Source organism: Lasiosphaeria miniovina (genome assembly GCF_030549165.1).
Source record: "Lasiosphaeria miniovina strain SMH2392-1A chromosome Unknown B0T26scaffold_6, whole genome shotgun sequence".
NCBI classification, from domain to species: domain Eukaryota; kingdom Fungi; phylum Ascomycota; class Sordariomycetes; order Sordariales; family Lasiosphaeriaceae; genus Lasiosphaeria; species Lasiosphaeria miniovina.
Genome location: NW_026848225.1, coordinates 2202815 through 2215790, shown reverse-complemented (window position 1 = coordinate 2215790; position 12976 = coordinate 2202815). Strand labels below are relative to the sequence as shown.

At 55.7% G+C, this 12976-nt stretch overlaps 5 protein-coding genes across 5 annotated transcripts; 4 read left to right on the top strand and 1 right to left on the bottom strand.

Moving 5' to 3' along the window:
- Window positions 1-1038: 1038 nt before the first annotated feature.
- Window positions 1039-3504, top strand: B0T26DRAFT_722318 (uncharacterized protein). The gene has a single exon (XM_060442585.1). It carries the CDS (start codon window positions 1502-1504, stop codon window positions 3290-3292), a length of 1791 nt encoding a protein of 596 aa, XP_060292938.1. The 5' UTR covers window positions 1039-1501; the 3' UTR covers window positions 3293-3504.
- On the bottom strand, window positions 3505-4614 carry B0T26DRAFT_722316 (trimeric LpxA-like protein). The gene is made up of 2 exons (XM_060442584.1): window positions 3803-4614; window positions 3505-3742 (listed from the first exon to the last, which is right to left on the bottom strand). The coding sequence occupies exons 1-2, from the start codon at window positions 4274-4276 to the stop codon at window positions 3551-3553; spliced, it is 666 nt and encodes a 221-aa protein (XP_060292937.1). The 5' UTR covers window positions 4277-4614; the 3' UTR covers window positions 3505-3550.
- A 149-nt stretch (window positions 4615-4763) lies between these two features.
- B0T26DRAFT_722314 (uncharacterized protein) lies at window positions 4764-6995 on the top strand. Its single transcript, XM_060442583.1, has 3 exons — window positions 4764-5332; window positions 5407-6394; window positions 6452-6995. Exons 1-3 carry the CDS (start codon window positions 4952-4954, stop codon window positions 6619-6621), a joined length of 1539 nt encoding a protein of 512 aa, XP_060292936.1. The 5' UTR covers window positions 4764-4951; the 3' UTR covers window positions 6622-6995.
- Window positions 6996-7325: 330 nt separating this feature from the next.
- Window positions 7326-8407, top strand: B0T26DRAFT_754803 (peroxisomal biogenesis factor 11-domain-containing protein; the record flags this gene model as incomplete). Its single annotated transcript, XM_060445868.1, has 2 exons — window positions 7326-7386; window positions 7542-8407. The coding sequence occupies 2 exons, from the start codon at window positions 7326-7328 to the stop codon at window positions 8405-8407; spliced, it is 927 nt and encodes a 308-aa protein (XP_060292935.1).
- A 768-nt stretch (window positions 8408-9175) lies between these two features.
- B0T26DRAFT_679016 (SRP40, C-terminal domain-containing protein) lies at window positions 9176-10543 on the top strand (the record flags this gene model as incomplete). The annotated part of the gene is made up of 1 exon (XM_060440305.1): window positions 9176-10543. One exon carries the CDS (start codon window positions 9176-9178, stop codon window positions 10541-10543), a length of 1368 nt encoding a protein of 455 aa, XP_060292934.1.
- Between the last annotated feature and the right edge of the window lie 2433 nt (window positions 10544-12976).

Here is a 12976-nt window from a genome sequence, read left to right as displayed (position 1 = left end):
TGCGGCGGCGGCAGATCTGACGGCTAACTTGCCGGCAACGCCGCCTCCCGAGCGTTCCCAGTATCTCAGGTTACCTTGCATCTCAGCCCTGGCCGTGTGCGGTCGAATACCTGCCCTGTTCCAGCCCTAGAGCAGGTATCCGTGGAGGGCACCTAACTATCAAACCAAGCTGGGAGCCTCGCTCCTCGCTCCTCGCTCCTCGCTCCCAAGCGAAGCGCAAGTAAACCCAGCCCACCAGGCTAGCCCTAACAAAACACACGAAACATTTAAAAGGCCGCATTGCTCTTAGAATATGCACTCTCTGGTCCCCCGATGAGCCAAGGCCCCGGTGACAGACATGTCTTGGTCAAAAGACTTGGCCCGTACACCGCCGGTCTGCTTCCCCGTAAGACATAGCTGTTGAGAGCTTTTCGAGTCATTCCACTGAAATCTGTTTGCGCTCTCAGTCCGGAACCCCTAAGCCGAAGGGTTGAGGGTCCCTGCGAGTCATAACGGCGGACTCCGGCCCCGGATGAAACACGCATGCGACCAGCACGTCCGCAGAAAACCTCGTTCTTCTCCCTCCTCTGTTTAAAACTCACAGCCAGTTAGGCATTTTTGTCAGAGTACATCCTCGAGATTCCGCTTCACGGCATTCTCCCCGTCTTTTTGCAATTGAATCGAATGTTGGTATCCGCAAGTCAGGGAGGACATAATGAGAATTTGGAGACAGTATATGTGCCTATGCAGGCAGCTGCATACTGGCAGCAGTACTAGAGAGACGGAGCACAAAGTTTCGAAAAAGGAGAATTTCGATCAATTGTCTGCGTCTTTTGAAGTTGGACTGCATCAATGATTACCTAAGGCGTGTCGTTGGAAAGTTGGCAGTGATGAGGCGGAAAGATCTGGATGATCCCCCACCACCCCCGCTCACCCCACCCATTGGAGAGCAGGGCTTGGCAGACGCTAACAGACCACGATTCCCCGAGACAGGGGTGTGGCACAGCGCACAGCGATTGGCTTTGCGCTGCTTGCCATTGGGTAACAGCAACGTCAGACCAAGAATTCGAGCGCCAACCTGACCTATCCACGCCTCCAGCTCACCGACAGATCAGCTCGTGTTCCTCCCGCGATACCGTCTTCTCTGCCGCCAACTTGTCAATTTTTCCAAGACGCGAGTCTCTAGTTCCAGCAGACCAACAGTGCCCCAGAATTGCGACGGGCGCAGTTCGAGCTTCTCCTATTTTCTATCGCGTGCTCTCGCTAGCCCAAGTGTAGCGACCCAACAAATCGACCGCCAGCCTACCGATCGAGCCCTTTGCTAGGCCCGGGACGCACGACTCTCTACGCATCTCCTCAAGCCTGACGGGAGCAAGACGTTACGCCTGCAGCTCACCTCGTTCGGACAGCCAGATTAGCCGCACCTCGATCGGCCCAGGCACGCCTTGCTCCTAATTGCTTGGCGAGAACCCCAACCAACCGCCATCTCCCTGTCTGGGGCAGAGATAGATTTTCTGCCAATATGGCCGCCGATTCCCCCACGGCTAGCGCCACGACCAGTCGCCGTCTGGCCCTCGATCGTGGGCCCTCAACCCCGTCTATCAACGAGATACAGCGCCCTCGGAAGTTGCGTCTCTTGGTGGCGGCCAACGGCCCCAAAGATGTGGCCTGCGCAGAGAAGATTGCCGTGCGCCTCTCGAAGGATTCACAGATCACCACGCGTGCTATCGTCGACGACATGACCCATAGGTTGGCCCAGGAGATTATGGTGTTCCAGAATCGGAGCTTGAAAAAGGGCGGCGCTGACGGCTCGAGCGCAAAGGAGATCGAGACGTGCCAGCAACAGGCCTTTGGGCTGGTAGAATGGGCCGACCTGCTTGTCCTCGCACCCATCGATGCCGACTCCTTGGCCAAGATGATGTGCGGCATATCCGACACTCTGCTCCTCGAGGTGTTAAGGGGCTGGGACGCCTCCAAGAGGATACTCCTGATTCCCGGTATGACCACGCACATGTGGGAGAACCCCGTCACCAGGCGGCAGATGAGCAAGCTGCATCGCAAGTGGGGCTGGGTTAGGGTTATGCCGCCTATTCTCTGGCATTTCGAGGACGGCTCAAACCCGAAGCGCGTTGTTGAGTGGGACGCCTTCAACGAGTTACTAGGCATTGTCAAGAACCAAGCTGACGTCCTCAAGCTCGGCCACAACGTGGAATTTGCCGCCGTGCAGCAGAGAATCGCTCTCGCCGCCGGTAAACGGCCCAACTCTAGCTTACCCCCCGAGATATGGAGCATCATCTTGGAGTATACCAACGACTGGGAGCTGGCGACGTCACTCGGCGTCTTCACGAATCTCCCCATGCCCACAAGCGAAGGCTGGCGGCTCGAGCCCAGAGACCCCAATGACCCGCTCCAAGTTTTCATGCACGAGCTTGAATGGACACTCCTTACGGCCATCACCGACGTCATCTGTAAGAAGTTGGCGGAAGCGCCGTCGTCGTTTCAGGACCTGTCCGCCTTGGCTGTCCACCTCATTTTCAAGTTCTCCCTGACGGGTGTGCTCTCGTACATCGAGTCCAACTGCCCTCACATCTTCAAGTGCTTTGACGGCAAGACGATACCAACCAAAGCCTCTGCATACTACGGCCGGACCGCCATCCTAGACTGGTGGGCGAGGTCGCCCTCCTTTCTCGAGAAGCAATACGACACCGAGGCTATAAACGGCGCGTCCATGCGAGGTTTTGTCCACGTGTTGGAGTGGTGGCGGCGCTCAGGGCTCCCACTAAAGTATACAGAGACGGCCTTTGAGATGGCGAGTTCCAAGGGCCACCTGCACGTTCTGGAGTGGTGGCGAGATGCATCAAAGGACCCTGCCGTCCCTCCCAAGCCTGGCCGCTCGCTTCTCCTCGCAGCGCAGTGGGGCCAGGTCGATGTTATCCGCTGGTGGGAGGAAAGCGGGATCCCCATCGGCAACCAGGACGGCGTGTGCAGAATGGCGAGCCGCTGGGGTCAGACCAAGGTGCTAGACCTCTGGCGTGAGTTACGAGGCGATAACAAGATACAGTTTGATAACCAGATTCTTATCGACGCTACATACCACGCCCACATCTCCGTTCTCGAGTGGTGGCATAGGTATGCCCATGGCCAGCTGCCGGGCATGACCGAGGGCCGACGTGTCGAGTACAAGACGATGGATGTCGAGGAGGCGCTCGAGGACTCGCTTGGTGACCAGACCAAGGTGAGGAGGTGGTGGGCTGAAAACGGACTCAACCTAGGGCTGGGCACGAGTGAATGGATGAAGATCAGGTATCTCTGAGGCGTTTGTCCCAGCCACATGGTGTATTGAGGTTGTCGAATGCGTTTACATATGGTATCATACCAGTGGTCAAAGGGGTATCTACGTGCCAATGGTTCTGTCACTTAACGGCCGTCCTGACTACAACCGCAATCCTGTACCACCATACCCTGGTTTCCTGATCGGCCTCAACAGCGCGACAGAAATATTGAGACGCAAAATTGAAAAGCAATGTAGACTTTACACTTGTTCAAATAAGAGTTGCGAGTAAAACTATTTCTAGCTACTGAACTTTCCTGGATTACTGGGTATCATTCTCCGTAGCACCTCAATCTGGCGCGCCTGTCCCTTGTTCCTGAGCTCCGGCACGCCGCGCAAGTCTCTCCGGCGCAGGCCCTTAGAGTAGATGACGGTGAAGTCCGGCACTACATCGCCCGCCGCAACCACCGTGTGTGGAGTGAGTGTGCAGTGCTGCTCTCTTTGTCAACATCGTTCCTTCAAGCAGGTCCAGGTAATATGTCGTCTTCTTACCTTTCCAACAACGGCACCTGCGCACACCCTGGCCCCGACCCCGACAGTCGTGCCCTCGCCCACTACCGTGTCGCCTGCTTCGATCACAGCGCCCACGTCCACCAGCACATAGTCGGCCAGCGTGACCCCCGCGGACGACGGCAGCGGCGAGAGCAGCATGTCGGACGTCTTGCTCCCTCGCGACGGCGAGAGCGTCACCGTCGCGGCGTTGCCGCCGACTATGCTGCGCTCGTGCACAATGCACCGCCGGCCGATCGTGATGCGCCCGCCGCTCGAATCCAGCCGCGCCCGAGGGTGGATCACACTCTCAGAGCCGACCACAATCATGTGCGATCCCGTCAGCAGCGCCGAGTCGGCGATCGTGATGGATGACGAGAACTGTACCGGCGGCTTCGGGCCTGCCTGGGACACTGACGGGAGAATCGAGTGCCGCTTGCTGCTGCTGCTTGCAGAAGTCGAGGTTGGGGCTGCCATCGCTGAATCTAACCGGGCAATACAGACGTGTAGAACTTGTTGAAGAATTTGCGTCGGGTTGCTTTATCGGGAGAGTGGGTGGCGTCGCTGGGGTGCTGAAGATGGTCGGCTCAGGCGGTAGCGCATTGTCCCGTTCACAGCTTCAGCGCGAAGGTCAGGTTCCAATTGATAGCGCAGTTAATGATGAGTTGATTTATGTGCCTGTCTATCAACGAGGGGGCAAGTGCAATACCCGGTCCATGAGGTGCCAGGGGCGTAGCTTCCTCGTGAAAGTGCGCTGCAGTGCGGTCTGTCGCGGTAAGACCTGCTTCTTCTCGTCGCAACTGTTGGGCTGCTACTTAGAGCGAGGTGGGACAGAACGGGAGCTCCAGGTCCACCGAGCGAGCTTATACATACAGGAGCTTCCCCACACTGGCACTGAGGAGAGCTCGAGTGCGTTACTTGCCAGCTGGCAGCCAGTTCGTTTCGCTGCATGCATGCGACACAAAACCGCTCGCCACAGCCGGCAGGCCAATCAGCGCAGCCCGAATCCAAATCTCCCTCCAAAGTGCCGCTGAATTGAGCCCAGACCCGCAGCAACTCGACCACCTCGTCTTCCGAAAGAAAACACCAACCCATTCGCCTGCCAATTGGCATCCCACCTCTGCTCTGCCGAGCAGACACAAGCCGCCCAGAATGCTGTCACGAAGCACGGTGCCGGCCAGGGCGTCTACAGCGTCGTCGACGTTGTCGCGGGCCGTAGCCGCGTCCGTAGCCGTATCGGCATCGACGAGCTCGGCCACTCCAGCCCACCATGCCCCGGGTCGCCGCTCCTTTGCGACGGTCCAGGACACGGCCGCCCCGAAGCGCACCTATGGTGGCCTCAAGGACCAGGACCGCATCTTTCAGAACCTCTACGGCCGCTACCCCCCGGACCTCAAGCACGCCAAGAAGATGGGCGATTGGCACAAGACCAAGGAGATTCTGCTCAAGGGTCACGACTGGATCATCGGCGAGATCAAGACGTCAGGACTGCGCGGCCGAGGCGGAGCTGGCTTCCCTTCGGGTCTCAAATGGGTGCGTAGCTCTGTTGCCGCTGTTGTCCGGCATCAATTGGCCCTTTTTGACTAACTGAGCCGTTCTCGCCACAGTCGTTCATGAACTTCAAGGACTGGGACAAGGACACCAAGCCGCGCTACCTAGTGGTCAACGCCGACGAGGGCGAGCCGGGCACCTGCAAGGACCGTGAGATTATGCGCAAAGACCCCCACAAGCTAGTCGAGGGCTGTCTGGTAGCCGGTCGCGCCATGAACGCCTCTGCCGCCTACATCTACATCCGTGGCGAATTCATTCACGAGGCCGCCGTTCTCCAGAACGCCATCAACGAGGCCTACGCCGATGGGCTCATTGGCAAGAACGCATGCGGATCTGGCTACGACTTTGACGTCTACGTCCACCGCGGCGCTGGCGCTTACGTCTGCGGCGAGGAAACTAGCTTGATCGAGTCGCTCGAGGGCAAGCCCGGCAAGCCGCGCCTCAAGCCGCCCTTTCCAGCCGCCGTGGGCCTGTTTGGCTGCCCATCAACCGTGGCCAACGTTGAGACGATAGCGGTGGCGCCCACCATCTGCAGACGCGGCGGCAGCTGGTTCGCCGGCTTCGGTCGCGAGCGCAATCAGGGCACGAAGCTGTACTGCATCAGTGGCCACGTCAACAACCCGGCCACGGTTGAGGAGGAGATGAGCATCCCCCTGCGCGAGCTGATCGACAAGCATTGTGGCGGTGTACGCGGCGGCTGGGATAACTTGCTAGCCGTAATCCCCGGCGGCTCGTCGACACCCATCCTGCCGAAGCACGTATGCGATGACCAGCTGATGGACTTTGATGCCCTCAAGGACAGCCAGTCAGGTCTCGGCACAGCGGCCGTCATCGTCATGGACAAGAGCACCGACGTAGTGCGCGCCATCTCGCGCCTCAGCCACTTCTACCGCCACGAGAGCTGCGGCCAGTGCACGCCCTGCCGCGAAGGCAGCAAGTGGACCGAGCAGATCATGCAGCGATTTGAGAAGGGCCTCGGCCGCGACAGGGAGATTGACATGCTCCAGGAGTTGACGAAGCAGGTGGAGGGACACACTATTTGTGGTAAGTTTTACCTGACCCAACGACGAAAATGCCGGCCGGTTGCTAACAAATCCGCAGCCCTCGGTGAAGCCTTTGCCTGGCCGATCCAAGGACTTATCCGCCACTTCCGGCCCGAACTCGAAGCGCGCATGCAAAGCTTTGCCAAGAAGTCGGGTGGTGAAGCTCTATCTGGCGGCTGGGAGCATGACGCAAGAGAGAAGGGCAAGCTGATATCTCCGGGAATGTGAGAGACGGATGAACGATAGAAATGGGTAGGCGCATTTTCTTTGCCCAAAGGCAACTGCCGCGAGTCCTATAGAGAATTGCGGGCTTGCTTCCTTAAGAGAAGAAAATGCCTGTAATGTACCATTGTGCATATCTCGTGGTCCGTAGACTGGCCCAGATTTTACAGGGCTACATTGTATTTAAACTTTTTTGCAAGTTGTCTCGCGCTGCAAAAATGGTTCTGGATTTTGGAGAGAGAGGGGGGGTGAGAGTCCAATAAATTGATGAATATTTGTATCCTTAGTTGAATGTCTGTGAAGGAATACGATATGGGGCACAGGAGTCGCAAGTTGTTGTTGGTCAGATTGCAGAATGCCAAGCATGAGATGTCCCCGCATTTTATTTCCATACATTTAGAGCACCCAGGTGAGGTAACAGTACTGTACCTAACCTGCGAATAGCTGCCCAAACGAAAACTACGAGCCGTTGATTAATTACCTTGGTTAGAGTCAACCGGCCGATCGTTTTATATCTCAATATTTTGTATGACAACTTTTTATCATTTCGGTCTCTATTGACTCGGCGTCTTAATTAACTCGAAGGGAAAGGGAAAGGGGAAAGTTCGAGTACATTACGCGTGGACATACTGAGGGGCCCAGGGACAGACCACCTCACGCAGGCAGTTGTCGTGGTGCTAGGCTCCCAGATATTGTCTCAATCCGTGCAGATGAGCATGGTTGAGCCTGTGGGCGGCTTCGAGCAGTTTGTCAAGTTTGTGACGGATGCTAGTGAGTTTGGTTCTCTTTTTATTACCCTTTATTGTTTTAATACCCCTTGGCCTTCCTCCTCCACCATCTTGGGATGTGGAGGATATCAGGACCGGCGTTATGTGTGCGTGTGTGTGGGTGATATCTACGAATACTAATGCGTCAACGTCGCACAGCTGGCCTCGAGCGCATCTTGCGATGGCTGCAGGCGCTGGCGCAGGTGCTCATCTTTGTCGCGCCTGCCCGCGCTGCTGCCCTCTACACAGTGTCTAGCCTGTCCTCCGTGGCCTGCACCCTTTCTCCGGCCTGGTGCTCCTCTTCTACGTCAGGCCAGTCCGCAGCAGCAGGCTATCCGGCATTGCTGTCGGTTGAAGTCCTCCAACGCCTGCGCGCCAGCTGCGCGCTGACGAGGCGCTACTTCCGCCTCTTCCGCTTCTTCGAGGCTTTTGGCGCTGCATGGACCCTGTATACTTCCTTCGTTGCTTCCCCTGCCGGGAAGACGGCGAAATCTCTCGAGACGTGGCTCGCCATCTCGAGTCGCTCCTTCAACGGCATGTATCTGCTGCTCGAGAGCCTGACCTTCATCGAAGGCCTCGGCGTCGAGGGGCTAGACGGCCCCTGGGGTACGGAGCGGGCAGCGATGCTTCGCGTCGAGGCCAACCGGTTTTGGTTCTTCTCGCTGTTGTGCGGGATTATTGTTGGGGGGCTGAGGCTTGTTGGGTTGTATCGTGCTCAGAATCGTGTGTCCGACTCGAAGTCGGAGAAGAAGGGAATAGATGAAAAGGGCAGTGACAGCGCCGTAGCGACGGAGCTGGAGAATAGGAAGAAAAAGGAGAAGAAAGACGAGGCGCGCAAGATTCTACGCCGACTCACGGCGGACGTGTTGGACATTTCGGTCCCGGGATCTGTCGTCGGTTGGTCGCCTCTATCCCCAGGCCCCATCGGCGTCCTTATGCTCGGTAGCACCGCTCTGACGGGCCTCGAGGTGTGGGATCGATGTGGTAAAGAGCTAGAGGATTCTCGGGGTGCGTGGGCAATATGATATCCAATGTCGAGACAGCATCTCAATAGAGGGATTCAAATGGAGTTAGATCCTGAAACGCCAAATATCTCACTCATAACGTCCCAGTGAAAACAGAGATCTGTACCAATATAAAGCTATGCAAAGTCTTACAACCCGGATGCAACCCGGTGGGTTGAAAAGTGACGTAACCATTTTCCCAATTCCACTACATCACCGACTTGCGACTTGGTAAACAATCCAGTCTAAGGCAAACGAACCCAAGGTCCACGCAAAAGCAAATCATGTGCCTTATGTTCGTATTAAAAGGATTTTAGCACTTGCCAGCTTAAGGTTCCGTCTCATCTTCAGACGAATCTCTCTTTAAAGGTGCCGTAGCAGGTTGATTGCGATGGTAAGGACGTTAACCCCACTTGCCCTTTTTTCTGGCCGCCTCTCCCAGGAACAAAAACAAGGGTGGGTCTGAGAGACGAGCCCCACTACATCATGCAAGGGTCAATTAGGTCGATTCCTGGCAGAAAAAAATTAAGGCGGTCAGCGGCGAAGGAAAGAGCCAACACCCAGAATTTTTCGAACGAAGGGATTGAGATTTCACCATCCTGCGAAAGATTCCCGTCTCCGCATTACATCAAGGAAGTCGATATTCGAAGGACTGGGTAATTCTCGACGAATATCCTGCCCATGCCCTCGCCTCCCTCGTGGCTCTTTTCCAACAATCCAGGTTCCGCCGAGGACAAAAGTCGAGGCAAACATCTGGGGTCCTCTTCACAAGACCCAACGCCGACGACCATGGCGCCAATCAAGGACAAGAAGCTGAAAGCCACGAAAAGTAAGGCTACCAAACCCGAGAAGGCTAGCAAGTCGGTTGGTTCATCCACGCAGCCCCCCGCGCATCTTATGGACCTTGTCGAAACCTTCCTTACTGAAAACGATTTTACCGACGCCCACCGCGCATTTACAAAGCAGCGCTCCAAGAAGGGCTGGGTCAAATCACAAAAGGGGGCAGATAAGACTTCCAGCGTAGACCATCCCTCTCTGGTTACTGTCTTCCAGACTTGGCAGACGTCCCTCAATGGCGGTAGCGGAACAAGCATACAGGCGGCTGTTGAGAAGGTCACCAAGGTCAGCAGCAGCGAGGACGAGAGTAGTAGTAGTAGCAGCAGCAGCAGCAGAAGCAGCAACTCGGACTCGTCAGATAGCGACAGCGACGCAGATGCCGACGTAGAAATGGAGGACGTCGCAGAGGACGACGACTCGTCAAGCTCCGAATCGAGCAGCAGTGAGGACAGCGACGGCGAGAGTGAAAAGGAGGATACTAAAGCCGCGAGAACCACCAACACTGAGAAGGCAGCCGCGGCAAATCCTCTAAAGCGGAAAGCTGCTTCTGAGAGTAGATCATCGTCCTCGGAGGATGAGGTTCTAGTGACCAAGAAGCAGAAGGTGGTCGCCTCCGCACTGGGTTCTTCCTCCGACTCATCGTCGGATTCGTCCAGCTCCGATTCAGACTTGGACTCGGGGGCCAAGACAGCCACTAAACCAAAAATTGTCAAAAAATCGGCCTCGGACTCCAGCTCGGACTCTTCTTCAGAGCCTTCTGAATCTTCGTCAGACTCATCGGATTCCGACTCCGAATCGTCTTCGGCCTCAGACGAAAAGGCTGCGCAGGTCCCCTTGCCCGACAGCGACTCATCTTCTGATGACAGCGACTCCTCATCTTCTTCGGATTCGGATTCGGATTCGGATTCAGGCTCGATGGCAAAGGTGCCCAAGATCGATACCAAGAAAAAGGATACCTCTCCCACTAACGGGTCCGACTCGTCGGCGACACTGGGCAAAACCTCACCTCAATTCTTTCCAGTTGATAAGTTCGCCCCGCTCCCACCGGACCCCATCAAGGCAAACAATAGAGGCAAAAAGGGGGACGGCGACAAGCAGACCATAACGCCATTCTCGCGCGTCCGCAAGGACATCCAGGTCGACCCGCGCCTAGCATCCAATGCGTATGCGGGCCATGAGTGGGGCCAGAAGGCGCACGAGGACCTAATCGTGACTAAGGGCAAGGGATTCACCAAGGAGAAGAACAAGAAGAAGAAGGGCAGCTACCGAGGCGGGCCCATTAATACCAATGCCCTGGGCGGCATCAAGTTTGACGATTGATTTCGGCAACTTTTTGTGACCTGCTGATTATTGGGGCTGGCAGGGGGGAAGAACAGGCAGGAGCGGGTGCGTTTCGATTTCAGAATACTTGAACTGCTTCGGTTGGGTCAAATGTTGGGATAGTTTGTAGTTTTAACATCTTATTCATTCCGTCTCGGCGCGGGCAACAGAAAACTTGTTTTGGGTTATTCAGGATCACGAAAACTACTGCGATTTCGGCCAGGTGTGAGCTCAGAACGGCGTTTTTGCGTGGCCCTAGGGCAGTCGGGTTTCGTTTGTGGATTAAGCCGGTTGGTACTTGGGTGTTGAGTGCGAACGAAGCGTACCTAGGGTCTCAAGAATTTGAGCATTTCTTCTCTTACAGTCCGTTTCTTTGCGATGGAGCGGCTTCCAATTCCAGGCATTCTGTTGTGAAACAGAGCGGGTCTAGATGAATGCGGCGGGTGGTGGTGGGCAGGGGATCATGGCCCGGTTTGACGACCCGGATCGATGACCCGGATGACTGTCCCGAATTAATGGCCGAGTTTATGGATCAGATCATCAGCATGCCTTTGGATCTTAGGCGCGGGTGGGCCCGTTGGAGGCTCTGTGGTGTGGCCAGGTGAGAACCTAGATCCACTTTACGCGGACCCTGGACCAACCCGATTTACAAACCCCAACCCAACGACGGTAAACTAATTAGGTCCTGACCTCCCTTTTTTTAATGTACATGTCACTCCTGCAATTAGTAGAGGCCGCTTGAGACATGGCAGTGCGGGTGGGGTTTTAGTCCGAAGAATACGCGGTGCGCAACGTCCATCAAGGTTCAAAACCGCGGATTGTGCGCGGACCAACCAAAAGCGTTGCGTATCGCGGTATTCCCTTGGACGTCCTGGACGGGATGCGGATTCGACGCCATCCGTACCAACGTATATCCACGTACCTTGTTCACGAAAGGTTTCATTTCGTCAAGCGACGGCAATACGGCAATACGGCAATCCAGCCCCGTTCGTCGGACTTGGGGAGGTTGGTCGCGTAACTGCCGCGTGTTGGTTCGAACCCCCTCCCCCCCCAAGACTCGGTTGTTTTGGCCACTCCCGAGTCCGGCGTGAGGCCATACTGTCCGTCGGCTTGTTTATGCGACTTGGTCGGCGGTCAACTCCGTAGCCTTGTTGTTGTCACTATCGTGCTCCACGGAATTCCGCCCCCTTCCTTTTTCGTTGGTTGGTCTGTTGGTTGGGGAGCGATTGAATCACGAGTCTGGCAAGCCCGCATGTCCTTGCCGGTACGTGGAACTTGGAGCTTGGCGGTTTGGCGGCCCGCTCTCGAGTGTGCAGTCGAATGGGCTGGTCCTCGAACGGGCTGGTCCCCGAACTTGTTGCCTGCGCAAATCGTCGTTTGTTGTGAATTTCTCGTCACCTTATAAACTATGATGTCTTTTCGGGCATTTTGATTCCGGGAATCCCGAACCTGAAGCGGATCACTTCACTCAACAAGACGACAGGTCCCACTTGCGTCTGTGCCACGTAATGAACGGGTTCTGGTCCAGAGAAGTTTCCATTTATATTTAGAAGTCTGTGCATTGGCTGCGAAGCCCAATCTCGACCTTGACTGTTAGGCATCCGGACTTGGACGGCATAGTTGCGGGGTAGATCAAGAAGGAGCGAACGTTTCCGAGTTTATTTTCTGTGCCTCTAATGCGTGGTATCCTCAGGAAACTTGGAAGATCCCGTCACCGGTTGCTGACGCCATTCTTCTCGTGTATGTACATGCCTCCACGCCTTCCAGGGAGTGAGCTTCACATTGAAGATGGTCGCCAAGCAGATAGCAGCTCGCCTCTGGCTAGATTTCACTTAATTCAACTATCGCTGGGAGTTGCCGGAGACGGGCAGCGGTAGAGGACTCAATAACATGGAAGTTCTCCTTCGAGACTGCTCAGGACGAGACATTGAGCGACCAAACGTTCAAAGCGGTTTCGGCCTAGAACTCCCTCATTCTTAGAATGGCAGGCCCGGATTTGCCGAAACACATTCCTGTTGCCTCCTTCTCATCCGCGTGATCCTCTCCCGTTTCAGCACCGGTGGTCCACCGGCCCGGCCTCAATATCGGCATAACACACGATCTACGAAAAGAGGCGAAACAAAGTAGGAAGGGGTTCAGATCGAAACGCACCCGATCATGTCTTACCCGGGTTTGTCTTTGCACTGTGTGCACAGCCCGAGTGCCTCGTGGCCAGGTTTCCAACCATGTACGGCTTCGTCCGTTTCGTCGGAAAGTTTGGACAAAGTTAAAGATAGTACCCTGCCTCGACAGTGCCGTGATGGTGACGCGAGTTGTTTGCATTAGGGTCTGTATATTGGAAACGCTTGGCGTAAGTGAACGACTAGCCTCATGTCATCGTACTGTCGATATGCGCACGCTAGAAGTGTAGGGAAGGGCTCAGCACAACAAACT